General features: G+C 40.1%; 2 protein-coding genes across 2 annotated transcripts in view; one reads left to right on the forward strand and one right to left on the reverse strand.

Moving 5' to 3' along the window:
* The window catches only part of PCDH12 (protocadherin 12), a 20,338-nt gene continuing 7,161 nt past the window's right edge, over window positions 1-13,177 (forward strand). Inside the window, exons 1-3 of the mRNA XM_074212723.1 lie at window positions 1-3,204; window positions 5,820-5,917; window positions 7,370-7,521. Of these exons, the coding sequence (XP_074068824.1) occupies window positions 343-3,204; window positions 5,820-5,917; window positions 7,370-7,521 (3,112 nt within the window). The 5' untranslated portion in view covers window positions 1-342. The remainder of the gene's footprint in view (window positions 3,205-5,819; window positions 5,918-7,369; window positions 7,522-13,177) is intronic.
* DELE1 (DAP3 binding cell death enhancer 1) overlaps window positions 7,953-13,177 on the reverse strand; it is a 24,207-nt gene continuing 18,982 nt past the window's right edge. The window contains exons 13-14 of the transcript XR_012473789.1: window positions 9,355-9,501; window positions 7,953-8,024 (exon numbers count right to left, since the gene is read on the reverse strand). The gene's annotated coding sequence lies outside the window, so the exon portion shown is untranslated. The remainder of the gene's footprint in view (window positions 8,025-9,354; window positions 9,502-13,177) is intronic.

Consider the following 13,177-nt stretch of genomic DNA (forward strand, 5'->3'; position numbering starts at 1 on the left):
CAACTATTTGTGGTCTGAATCCCCTACATCCCATTTCACTTGGTAAAGCCCCTTTTTTCAGCTGGACTTTCTCCAGCCTTTGCATAAATATCTGAACTGATGCAAAAGTGAAGCCTTCTTTGATTCTCTCCAAACCTGGGGTTCACAGCTCTCTTCAAATGAAGATGGACATGCCTGGAAATCTTGCTATTTCTTTCAGCATCTGACTATGGGACCCGATCATGCCAGCAAGTTTGGTGGCAAGAGGACAAGGCCAACCCACCCTTCAGGAAACACCTGAGGACTTTTCCAGCCCTAAGGGGCTTTATCCCCTTTCAAATCCCATTTGTTAGGGTGGTAAGCATGGCATTCTTTTTATGGCTTCAGTTCTCTAGTTTGTGCTGGTTCTTTCTTTCAGCAGATAGTCAGGAGATAGCCACTCTCACTGTAAAATACCAAGTTTCAGAAGAAGTGCCGTATGGGACAGTGATAGGAAAACTGTCTAAAGAACTGGGTTGGGAGGAGAGGAGCAGGCAAGAAGGGGCTTTCCAGATTTTGCAGCCACCTCAGGTGCTCCCTATTCAGGTTGGCTCTAAAGATGGTTTACTCATCACTGGGAGGAGGCTCGACAGAGAGCAGCTTTGCAAACAGAAAGATCCTTGTTTGATATCCTTCGATGTGCTGGCCACAGCAGGCTTAGCTTTGATCCATGTGGAGATCCAGGTGCTGGACATCAATGATCACCACCCCCGCTTCCCCAAAGCAGAGCAGGAGCTGGAGATCTCTGAAAGTGCCTCTCTTCGGACCAGGATTCCCTTGGACCGAGCCTGGGATCTCGATACCGGCCCTAATACTCTGTACTCATATTCACTGTCTCCCAGTGAACACTTTGCTCTGGAGGTGATCCTGGGACCTGATGAAAGCAAACATGCAGAGCTTGTGGTGGTGAAGGAACTGGACCGGGAGCTACATGCATCCTTTGACTTGGTATTAACAGCCTTTGACAATGGGGATCCCCCAAAGTCAGGCACCAGCTTAGTTAAGGTCAGTGTTTTGGATTCCAATGACAACAGCCCTATGTTTGCAGAGAGCTCCTTAGCTTTAGAAGTCAGGGAAGATACAGTCCCTGGGACCCTTCTCATAAATCTCACTGCTACTGACCCTGATGAAGGACCAAATGGGGAGGTTGAGTTTTCCCTCAGTAAGCATGTGCCACAAGATGTCCAAGATACCTTTAGTATTGATGCCAAGACAGGTCAGATCATTTTGAGTCAGCCCCTGGATTATGAAAAAACCCCTGCTTATGAGATAGATGTACAGGCCAGGGACTTGGGTCCCAACCCTATTCCAGCTCACTGCAAAGTACTCATCAAGATTCTAGATGTCAATGACAACTCCCCAAGCATACATATCACATGGGCCTCTCAACCATCTGTGATATCTGAAGCTCTTCCCAAGGACAGTTTCATTGCCCTAGTGATAGCAAATGACCTGGATTCTGGGGACAATGGCCTGGTTCACTGTTCTCTCAGCCAAACTCAGGGACATTTTCAACTAAAAAGAACCAATGGTAACACTTATATGCTTCTGACCAATGCTATTCTGGATAGGGAAAGGTGGCCTGAATATCACTTGATGTTGTTTGCCCAAGACCAGGGGGATCAGCCTTTAACAGCCAAGAAACAGATCACTCTTCAGATCAGTGACATCAATGACAATGCACCCATATTTGAGTTGAGCAAGTACAACATTTCCATTTGGGAGAATAATTTACCTTCTTCCCATCTCATTACTATTAAGGCTCATGATGCTGACTTGGATTTAAATGGAGAAGTCACTTATCGCATTCAGGCATCTCCTTTTTCCCATCTGGTTGCTATTGACTCTGACACTGGAGAGATTTCAGCATCTACTACATTGGACTATGAACAAATGACAAGTTTTCAGTTTTTGGTAATAGCAGAAGATAAAGGTCAACCTCAGCTTGTTTCTAGTGCCTCTGTGAGGGTCAGCCTCCTTGATACCAATGACAATCCTCCCATAGTGGTGCAGCCTGTCCTTCGTGGTGGGGTAGCTTCTATTTCTGTGTTTGTGAACTCTTCCACAGATCATCTTATGGTTTTTTCTGAGATCCCTGACCCCTTTAGAGGATCTGGTTCTGGTACATCTTCAGTAGCCTCTAGGTCACAGCTATTTCTCTTAATGACCATTGTAGCCATTGATGCAGATTCTGGAGACAATGGAAATGTACTCTATGCTATTTGGAGTGGAAATGATGCTCACCTCTTCCTCCTTGACCCTCACATGGGGCAGCTATACATCAATGCCACCAATACCAGCAGTCTCATTGGCAGTGAATGGGAACTGATGATTATTGTCACTGATCAAGGAAGTCCCCCCTTGGAGACCAGAGCTCTGATGAAAATCACTTTCACCAACAGCCTTGATCAGCTAAAGAATATGGCACAGGAATCTAGCCCCTTGAGCACCTCAGCAGTGACAGTGATTTGCTTGGCTGTCTTGTTGGTCATCTTTTTGTTGATTCTTGTTTTGATTGTCTCTATCTGTAGAACTGATCGTAAAGATAACAGAGCTTATAATTGTAGAGAAGCAGAGTCAACCTACCGACACCAGCCCAAGAGGCCCCAGAAACAAATTCAGAAAACTGACATTCACCTAGTACCAGTACTCAGGGGCCAGGCAGAAGAGCTTTGTGAAATTGGGCTGGCCCATAAGGATGCAGGAAATGAAAAAATCTCAGAAACAGGCTGGGATTCTACACTGCAGGCTCCATATCTAACCCCAACATTATATAGGACACTTCGGAACCAAAGGAACCAAGGAACTTCCCCTGAGGATAGAGAAGTATTACAAGACACCTACAATCTCATTTTCCACCATCCCAGGCAGCGAAATGCCTCCAGAGAGAATCTGAGCTTTCCAGATCCACAGCCAACAACATGCCAACCTTACCCCAAGACCTCAAAGAATGTGGGGAGCCCCCAGATGAAGCAATCCCAAGAACAAAGGAGCGATCAACCAGTACCAACCCTTCCAGCCACCACTACAACTCTTAGGAGGCAGCGAAATCTGAATGCTAAAGCTGACCTAGACAAAGAACATCACCCCCATCAGATCCTGCGCAGCCTGGTCCGACTGTCTGTAGCTGCCTTCACAGAACGCAACCCAATGGAAGAGCTCACCATTGACTCCCCTCCAGTACAGGTATTATGAACACAAGTACCTCTTAGAGGAAAAACAAACTTATTCCAGGTAAAAGAATATGGCTATGGAGTCTGTCTCAGTTGTATTGGTATCTTATTCTAATAATTCTAATTCTTTTTATAATATGTAGCAGATAGAAAATGACTGAAAATAAGGATTCTCTTAAGTAAAACTGCTATCCAATTCAAATAGTGCAAAATCACTGGATATGTGACTCTATCCAATATGGATAAGGTTGCATTTTAAATACTAGAGCAATGAATTTGGTCTGCTAAATTTATAATTTCTCTACATTTAAATTCTTGTTATTTCCTTCCAATTACAAAATTTAAAAAACTAAACAAAGATGAATAATTTGGACTTGACACCGAAGGCATATTTTTGTTTTGATGTTTTGTTTTTTGATGAGGGCAGGAAGGAGGGAGGAGAAAGGAAGGCAATATATACATTAAATTCAAGAGAAATCAGCTGATGAGTCATGAAAAGGCTATGGATTTAAAGTCAAAGGACTGGATACTATTCTTGATTTTGGTCCTTATATGATTTTTGTCAAGTGACTTAATCTTTCTGGGCCTCAATTTCCTCATTTTCAAAGTGAAAGGATTAGACTAAGTGTCTCTATGTCTATGTTGCTTTATGTTATGGCACATAGTTCTCAAACCTCTTCAGATTTCATTTGATTCTCAAATCTCTCCTGTGAAATAAATGGGGCAGATAAACTTGCCATCATTTAATAGTTAGGGAGAATGATGCTCAGCAGGGAAAGAGAGTCACCCAAGGTCATTCAGCTAGTCAATAGCAAATCTAGGACTTCCTAATCCAAGGCTCTTTCCACATTACATTCACAAAATGGATAAGATATATTCCTGTGGTGCCAAATAGACCAGGCAAATTTCTTGGCCTCCAAGGACAGAGCTATTTCCTCAACCCTCCCCCCAAGAACTTGCCAAAAACTCAGACTCACAGACTACTAGGCAAATAGCCAGTCTCCCTTTTGGATAGTTTTAACATGGGCTCCAGACATCAAAATGGCCCTCCCTAGCCACTCAGACACAAAGGTAGACTTTGTCTTGGGGGGAATGTTACTTAATGAGGAGGCTGGAAAGAAGGGAGGAGACATTAAAGAGACATTTTACTATGTTAAGTGACTTGTCATCCTGCTGTTTTCTTATCTGTCATACAAATAGATAAGACAAGAAGAGGAAATGGTTTGCTGCAGATAGCACTTTTAGAATAGGCAACTTTTTCTCCAGCTGCTGCTAATGAATGGACCTGGTTCTTTGGGGTTGGGGTTGGGTGTGATCCAGGAAATGGGATACTGACCTACTGACCTTACTTCTTTAAAAACATCACAGTCACAGTCAAATCCCAGCCTAGAGGCTTTTCAAGGGTCTGACATCCAAATCACATTTGACATTGGAAATTCTCAGACCTTTCTTCCTTTGGGTCTAAGGAGTTGAGTTCAGAAAAAAGACAACCAGTCATCCTAGAGATGACTTAAGGCTGAAGTACTGAAACTTTTTGCATTTGAATAACTTTTTAAAAAAACAGCTCATTTATCTTTATCTCTGTGTAGATAAGTACCATGAGTCCTATTTTACAGATGAGGAACCTAACCCAAAAGTTGAGGGGAGTTACATCATACAAGGGGATGACAGAGATGAGGGAGGAAGCCAGGTGACTGGGTCCCAGTCTTTTTTTCTTCCTTTGGCATCATGGCCTCATGTCACTTTTGATCAGGTAGATGCTTAAATGTTGGTGGAAACAAACAACTCATTTTTGCTAAAGTAATGTCAGGTTTTTCTACCCTCCCCCCTTTTCTTTGCATTGTATAGTTGCTTTATTATTTTGTTGTATTAGTGTACATGATGTATGGTTCTTAGTCTACCTAAACTCCCTCATCCATTCTTTAATTTTAATTTTAATTTAATTTTAATTTTAATTTTTTTTTTTTTTTTTTAGTTTTTGCAAGGCAGTGGGGTTAAGTGGCTTGCCCAAGGCCACACAGCTAGGTAATTATTAAGTGTCTGTGGTCGAATTTGAACTCAGGTACTCCTGACTCCAGGGCCGGTGCTCCATCCACTGTACTACCTAGCTGTCCCTTCATCCATTCTTAAAGCAGCAATTAACTAAACATTTGCAAAGGAATCTTGTGTGCTCATTTGCTAGTTAGTATCTGACTGAGATTTTTTTAAGGTTTGTTTTCAAGAAATGTCTCTCCAAATCCCTAAATAGTGAGGACCATTGCTACTGGTCACCTTGCAGGGGGCTGTGTGTTTGTGTGTTTTGTGTGTGTGTGTGTGTGTGTGTGTGTGTGTGTGTGTGTGTGTGTGTGTTTGTGAGAGAAAGATGGACAAAGAAAGGACAGGATAACATGTTTTCTCAGCTCCCCCTTCCTTTAGCTTATAACTTTCCTGGGTAAAGTAAAGGAGCTTGAGGAATCTGCCTGCCTAGGTCTCTGTCATTTCTGTATTGTCCCCCAGTCTTAATCACACAAACATCTGAAGCCGGAGGAAACACTATAAAAAGAAAGCACAGTATTGAAGGAAACATCCGGCAAGGAAGTGTGCTTGGTAGGAATTGTGTAGAGTCAACAGATTTTTCCTGTCTTACAGCAAATATCCCAGCTGCTGTCCTTGCTGCACCAGGGCCAATTTCAACCCAAACCAAACCACAGAGGAAACAAATACTCAGCCAAGACCGGTAGTGTCAGGTAAGCAACACGTAACCTTCAGTTCTACTCAAGGAAGTGTCTTCAAAGGCCCTGGGCCTGTCTCTCTTTCCCTGGCCATCCTCCCTGCCCCAGCCCTTCCAAGCTTCATTTCTCCCAAGGTCAGACTTTGCAATGTTCCTTGATCTTCAGTCTTTGCTCTTCTGGGTCAGAATACCAGGCCTGATCCCCCACCCCCTGCCATCCTTCTGCCCCAGGCTGTGGAAGGTGCTTTTGTCACTATATTTAGATCCTAGAACTGTGAAGGAAATGATTTCATTTCTGATGCTCTAATTTGTCTGCTGATTACAGAGGTGTTTGGGCTCCTTTTGCACACAGGATACGTTTTGTTTTGTATTAATAAATTTATTCCCTTCTTGTTTTGTCACCTAAGCCTAGCTTAAAGAGTAGGAATAATAGTTCATGCTAAGTGTGGTTGTTTGTCCCCTTGAGTGGTCTCATTATTTCTGAGGACTCACAACTCATTAGCAAGTTGGATTTAGACTCCTCTGAAAATGGCTGGGCTCCTGGCATCAGTTATTTCACATGAAAGCAAAAATAATTTTCCTCAGGTTTCACTTAGAGACTATAATGATTGAGAGGAAGGAATGGAAATTCAATTCAATTCACTAGGTGCTTATTAGTGTCTGGTATGGGCAAGACCTTGTGGCAGACTCCACAGAATATGCAAAGATGGACAAGATATCATAGCTGCTCTCAAGAAACAGAACCTAATGGAAAGAGACATGAGTATAGACAAATGTAAAAACAAGGTAGAATATGTTAAGTGCTCTAAGAGAGTACATGCAAAATGCTTTGTGAGTAAATTAGAGGGATCAAGAATGGCTTCTTAGAAGAGGCAACAGTGAACTGACTTTGAAGAATGCATAGTTCTAAAAGGTGAAATGTGGTAGAGGTGGAGTAAGTATATCTCTGATATAGGAACGTTTCCAGATAGAAGGGAAAGGATGGGTAAGGGTAGGAAAATATATGGTAACTATAGAGACTCATGAATCATACAGATCGAACTGGAACATATGATGTATTATGAAGAAGAGTAGGACATAAGACTAGGAAGGTAGTTTGGGGCCAGGCTATGGAGGACTTAGAATGCCATTATAAATAGTCTGGAATTTATTCAGTTAACAATAGTTAGCCATTGAAAGTTTTTGAGCTAGCTGGGTTAAGATAATAAGACCTTGGAAGAAAACAGCACATCAAGTAGACTTGGAATATTTTCTAAGTGAGAAAGCAAAGTTGGAGATATTCTAAATTTAGTCTTCTGGCCTCAAATAGGTTCTGAATGTACTTGAAAAGAAGAAGGAACCAAAAAGGGAATTTTTCAAAGATAGTTGGTATTTAAATATTTGTCAAATTGAAATCTACAATGGGGGAAAGAAAGAGAGAACGCTAGGAAGTCCATCACATCCTGTGGTGATTTGGTTTCCTTTACAGAAACACAGGATTGGAGACAGATTGGCAAAGTTCCAGAGAGGGTGACCCTGGAGAACATGAGGGGGAGGATGGGAATTCGGACAATGAACTGGACCTCTCAATGAAACAGCTCTTGGAGGAAGAATTAGAGAGCTTGTTTGATCCACAAACAGGTAAAAGGACTTCTTTTGATCAACACTAACCTCATTTGATACTGTTACTTCTATTCCTTCAGGATTTTCTTTTTTTCAGAACTCAAATTAAAAAAATATGGAGCACTTACTATGTGAAAGACTATTATGGCCACAATTGGGAAGAACAATTAGCAAAATCGTTAGTTTTATTTCCTTTTAAACTTCAAGCAAGGTAATTACTCTTTTAAGCAAGTTTAAATTAAGTTATGCTTTGATTGGAAATCAAAAGCACCAGTGAATAGATTAATTTGTTCTTTGCCTTTCACAAGTATATTTGAATTTCACAAATTTGCCTTGATAATAACTATAATTTGTGAATTTGCTAATTGTTCTTTTCCCTGAGAGAAACATTAGCCAACTGTATTCTTTAAGGAATTTGTGTACCTGTACAGCTGTTATTAGAAACTTTTAAAATTACTTTCTTCTATTCAGATTTCAAACATCCTGAAGGTCAGAGGTCCTTTTCAGCTCCATCTCTCCTCCTCCAGGGTGGTCAGGTTAGGACAAGGTGGTGAAGGAAAGAATTAAAAGAGGTAATAGTGATGGCAGAGAATCAATCAATTAATAAACACATATTAATCACCTATTTCCTACCTGGCATTATGCTGAGTGATGGGAATACAAAATGAGGTAAAAGAGAGTCCCTACCCTCAAGGAGTTTATATCTAATGAGAATGTTCTTTACTATTTGTATTCCTATTCCCAGGTCACTCTGAGATTATTGACTCTGTGTATTAGAGTTGGCAGTGACCTATGCACAACAAAAGTCTGAAGTTAATGCTTTTAACAAAGCCTAATACTTTTGCTGCCTTAATCTTACTTTTTTGGTGCTTTTCACCTTTAAATCTCAACTGCTCCAGGAAGCCTTCCTCAATTCCTTTTGATTCTGATGCCTCCCCTCTGTTAATTATTTCTAATTATCCTGTATATAGCTTGCTTTGTATATATTTGTTTTCATGTCATTTCCCTCATTAGATCCAGAGCTCCATGAGGGCTTGTTGTTCAGTTTTATCAGACCCTTTGTGACGCCATTTGGGGTTTTCTTGGCAGAGATACTGGAGTGGTTTGCTACTTCCTTCCCCAGACCATTTTCCAGATGAGGAAATTTGTAGCAAACAGGGTTAAGTGACTTGTCCAGGGTCAAACAATTATTAAGTGTCTGAGACTGGATTTGAACTCAAGTCTTATTAACTTCAGGTCAGGCACTCCACTGTGCCATCTAGTTGCCTATGATGGCAGGAATTGTCTTTTGCCTCTTTTTTTCCCCCTTTGTGCTTAGCACAGGGCCTGGCTCATGGTAGGCATTTAATAAATGTTTGCTGAATTGAATAATTAATTTTTTTGGGGGGGGGTTTCAAGGCAGTAGGGTTAAGTGACTTGCCCAAGGTTCATACAGCTAGGTAATTATTAAGTGTCTGAGTTCAAATTTGAACTCAGGACCTTTGTACTCCAAAGCCAGTGCTCTATCCTTTTCACCACCTAGCTGCCCCTGAATTGAATTAAATTTTTAAAAATTAGCAAATTGTAGCATGATACAAAGGAAAGAACCCTGACTCTAGAGGGAGGCAAGCTTAGCTTTAATTCCACTACTTAATATTAATGCACCTTGAACAAGTCAGTTGAGTCTTAAGTTTCCTCATTTGTAAAATGAGGGGGTTAAACTGACTCAATGACCACAAAGGCCCTTTCCAGTTTTAGAGCTATGAGACTATGATAGCAAGTTGACATTTCATGCAAAATTTGTGAGTTTTGGAAAACATCTGGTCACTTTCTCTGCAGAAAGCTGAGTTAAAGTCTAATGATGTCACTTACCATTCTGGCTCTTTCTTGTCTCTCACTGTTCTGGTTCTTTCTTCTCATTTGTCTGCTCTGGGCAGCAGTTCCCTGTGGCTAGTTTTAGAAGTCATTGTAGTGCTGTGGCTGATGGTAGGTGGGGAGGAAAAGCTAAAAGGCAGAAATCTACCAGGAAAGGATAATATAAGGAGATTCAATTCAGAAGTGTCCTCAATTTAACAAAAACCAAAAAAAGTAATGGATCTCAATGCTAGTGAAATTCCTTTTGTTTTTAGCTCTGGGATTATAATCATTCCATTTCTCCTATTAGACTTAAGGTCAACCAGCAGCCCCTAAGGACATTGCTTTGTTCGACAGAGGAGGATACAAATCTAAAAAGATTATTTTAGTCCCAAGTTCTCCTTAGCAGAGCCCAGCATCAGATGCAGATAGACAGAACCTGTATTTAGTTTAGAGGAGAACTACTGGATATTATCAAATTTTAGGTAAGCCTGGGTAGTACAGGAAAATATTTGTATAAACAGATACAATTCTGCCTCTCAGCTCTGTTGTCTGGGCAGAAGGTCTTCTAGATCTAGGATAAGGAACAGTTATTGGAACCTCCATTGGCAGTGAAAATGCTGAATCTGGGGTCTAAACAACTGAGGCTTGAATGGAATTGTTCCAAATGTAACATTTTGACTTTTTTTCAAATGGGCACTGCTATTATGAATCTCACTCTCTTATATTTCCATATTTTCATAAAAAGGATTTTTGCTCACCCTGATCAAACTCAGTAAGGGAGGAAGAAAATAGTCTCTTATGGTCTCAAAGACCATTTCAAGCCCTGTGATGGGTCAGGAAGTCACATGCAACAAACATGAAATATAGTCACTAACAATCAGACTCATTACTCACCTCAGTCTGGGAAAGAGTAGCTTTCCCTTCCCTCTGCCCACATAACCATTTCCAGAGTCCTTTAAGGAGAGAAGACAGGTATTTGGAGAAAAATTCTTGGTAGCTAAGAGGGTGTTTATATATGGAGAATATAGGATATGATCCTGGAGTTAGAGCTGGAGGGGATGTCAGAAGTCATCTAATCCAATCATTTTATTTTACAGATGAGAAATCAATAGCCCAGAGGGTTTAAGAAATTTGTTCAAGGTCACAGAGTATTATGATAGTAGTATTATGATTCAAACACATTCCCCTTGACTCCAGATCTGCTATTGTTCCAATGGTACCACTCAACCATGGAAGTGTAGCAGATACTCTTTCAAATTATCACCTCCCTAAGCATGCTCCTTGACCACATATAATTCGGTTTCTGTAAGAAGATGGAGATCTCTGAATTGCCCTCTAGCAGGTCCAGGCAAGTGAGGTATTATAGCCCAGAGTAGTATAGCAAACAAGGAAGAAACTTGTAGAAGTTTTCAGCAAGGAAAACACTAGTATATGATATGAATACAAAATACCATTTATAGAAATAAACAATCTTAAATAATAAGAGAAATCTTAAATGCTCCTGGGTAGTTGAGCCAATATAATCAAAATGACAGTTAATTTACTAATTCAATGTCAAACTACTGAAGGATTACTTTATAGATGAAATACTATGGAAATTAATTTGGAAGAATGAATTGAAGGTCAAAAATATCAAGGGAAATAATACAACCCAAGTGTTTGGGATTAAAGTTACTAAATTTAAAGGTAGAATCTATGCTTGCTGTGGTATTCCCCTGAGGAAATAACAGGTTTGCACAAACTATCCCCTCACACACACACCCAATCCAAAGTTATCTTTTGTTACAAAAGATAAAAGTGATCTAAGAACAAGATAAAGGAACTAGTTGGGCTCCTGACCTCATGTCCCTTCCCTCTATTCTCTCCATAAATGCTAATTTAACATTCCTAAAATAAAGGTCTAACCTCATCACTAACCTATTCAGAAAACTCCAGTAGCTTCCTATTGCTTGTAAGATAAAATACAAATTCTTCTAATAGGCAGTTTGAGTCCTTCCTTGTCAGGCTCCACCTGACCTTTTCAGGATCTGTTGCATCTTACTCTCTTTTATACACTTAATCATTGAATCAAACTTGTCTACTTCTTTATCCTCACTTTAGACATTCCATCACACATCTTTGTGCCTGGAATGCCTTCCTTTCTCATTTCTCCCTCTTAGCATCCCAATCTTCCAAATGCAGTGTCATTTCCTTTATGAGTCCTTTCCTAATTCCTCTAGCAGCTAGGACCTCTGCAAACTAAAATAATCTATTTACTTCCTATATGTCTTGCATTTACTTAGATAGGAACATGTTATTTCCCTTGATAGAATGTAAATTCTTTGAGGATAGGTTGTTTCATTTTTTTTTGTTTTTGAATTATTTATTTTTTTAGAAAGATTTTATTTTGAGTTTTACAATTTTTCCCCCATTCTTTCTTCCCTCCCCCCAAGACATTCTGTTAGTCTTTACATTGTTTCCACAGTATACATTGATCTCAGTTGAATGTGATGAAAAGTATAAGAGATAGCATAATTACATAATAAGATAACATTTTTTTTTTCTAAATTGAAGGTAATAGTCTTTGGTCTTTTTTCAAACTCCACAATTCTTTCTCTGGATACAAATGGTATTCTCCATTGCAGATGGCCCAAAATTGTCCCTGGTTGTTGCCCTGATGGAATGAGCAAGTCCATCAAGGTTGATCATTACCCTATGTTGCTATTAGGGTGTACAATGTTTTTCTGGTTCTGCTCATCTCACTCAGCACTGTTTTAAAGCAAGTACCAGAGCCTTTATTCAGAAGGAAAGAATCAGCTAGGCTGAGAAACTCATAGGGTATGAGCATTGCTCATAGCGTGTAGAGATGGAAGCAATGTGCCAGTGATGTGAGTTAGAGAGAGCAGGTGCAAAGGAAGGAGGAAGGGGAACTTCACTGTTGTTGTGTCCTTTGTTCTCAAAGAGGACCATGACATCAGGAGGGTGATGTCTTGACTTGCAAGTGAAATGGGTTTAAGTGAGACAGAGCTATGCAGTCATCAGCCTCACTCTCTCCTCCAGAGTCACTGGAGTCCAGTGGAAAGACATAAATCAAGATGATGGCCCCAGATGCAGTGGGAGACCTTGGCCTTTAAGCTAAGGTCTTTCCCAGGAATCAGTTTATCTGGGACAATGCTCAATCATAATTAAAGGCTAGGCAAGAATGGAGACAAAAGATGGCCTAATTTGCTGTAATACAGGGGACCTTCACAGAGCAGAGGACCAATGTGGCCATAGGCTGACTGAATATTACTAGCCAAATCAAAGCTAATGAAGGCATACATATATACATATTATATACATATATAATATGTATATATTTATCTCTCTCCATATAGATATACTATATATATATATTTTCCCCCCAATTACATGTTAAAGCAAGTTTTAACATTTGGGTTTTTTTTTAAAGTTTTGAGTTCCAAATTCTATTCCTCTTCATGAAATAGTAAGCAGTTGGATATAACCTATACATGTGTAATTATATACAACATTTCTGTATGTCATTTTGTGCAAGAAAGCTCTAATAAAAGTAAAAATTGAAAGTGAAAAATAGCATGTTTCAATCTCTATAATGAAGGCAGTGCTAAGCAACTGTACAGTACCCAGAGGACAGAAAAGTTCCCTTTAAGGGGTAGGAGATAGGGCTGCATAGGAGTGGTAGAGGGTAGCATGAAGAGGGGATAAACCTGGAACTCATAACCAACACAATCCTTTCCAATCACTTCCTTTCCCTACCTTGTACTGTTCAATCCCCTTTTCCTGACCTACAGTTCCTCTCTTGTCCTGCTTGGCACCTTGTTGTCTCACAGCAGTTAAT

Source organism: Macrotis lagotis, chromosome 1 (assembly GCF_037893015.1).
Source record: "Macrotis lagotis isolate mMagLag1 chromosome 1, bilby.v1.9.chrom.fasta, whole genome shotgun sequence".
Lineage (NCBI taxonomy): Eukaryota > Metazoa > Chordata > Mammalia > Peramelemorphia > Peramelidae > Macrotis > Macrotis lagotis.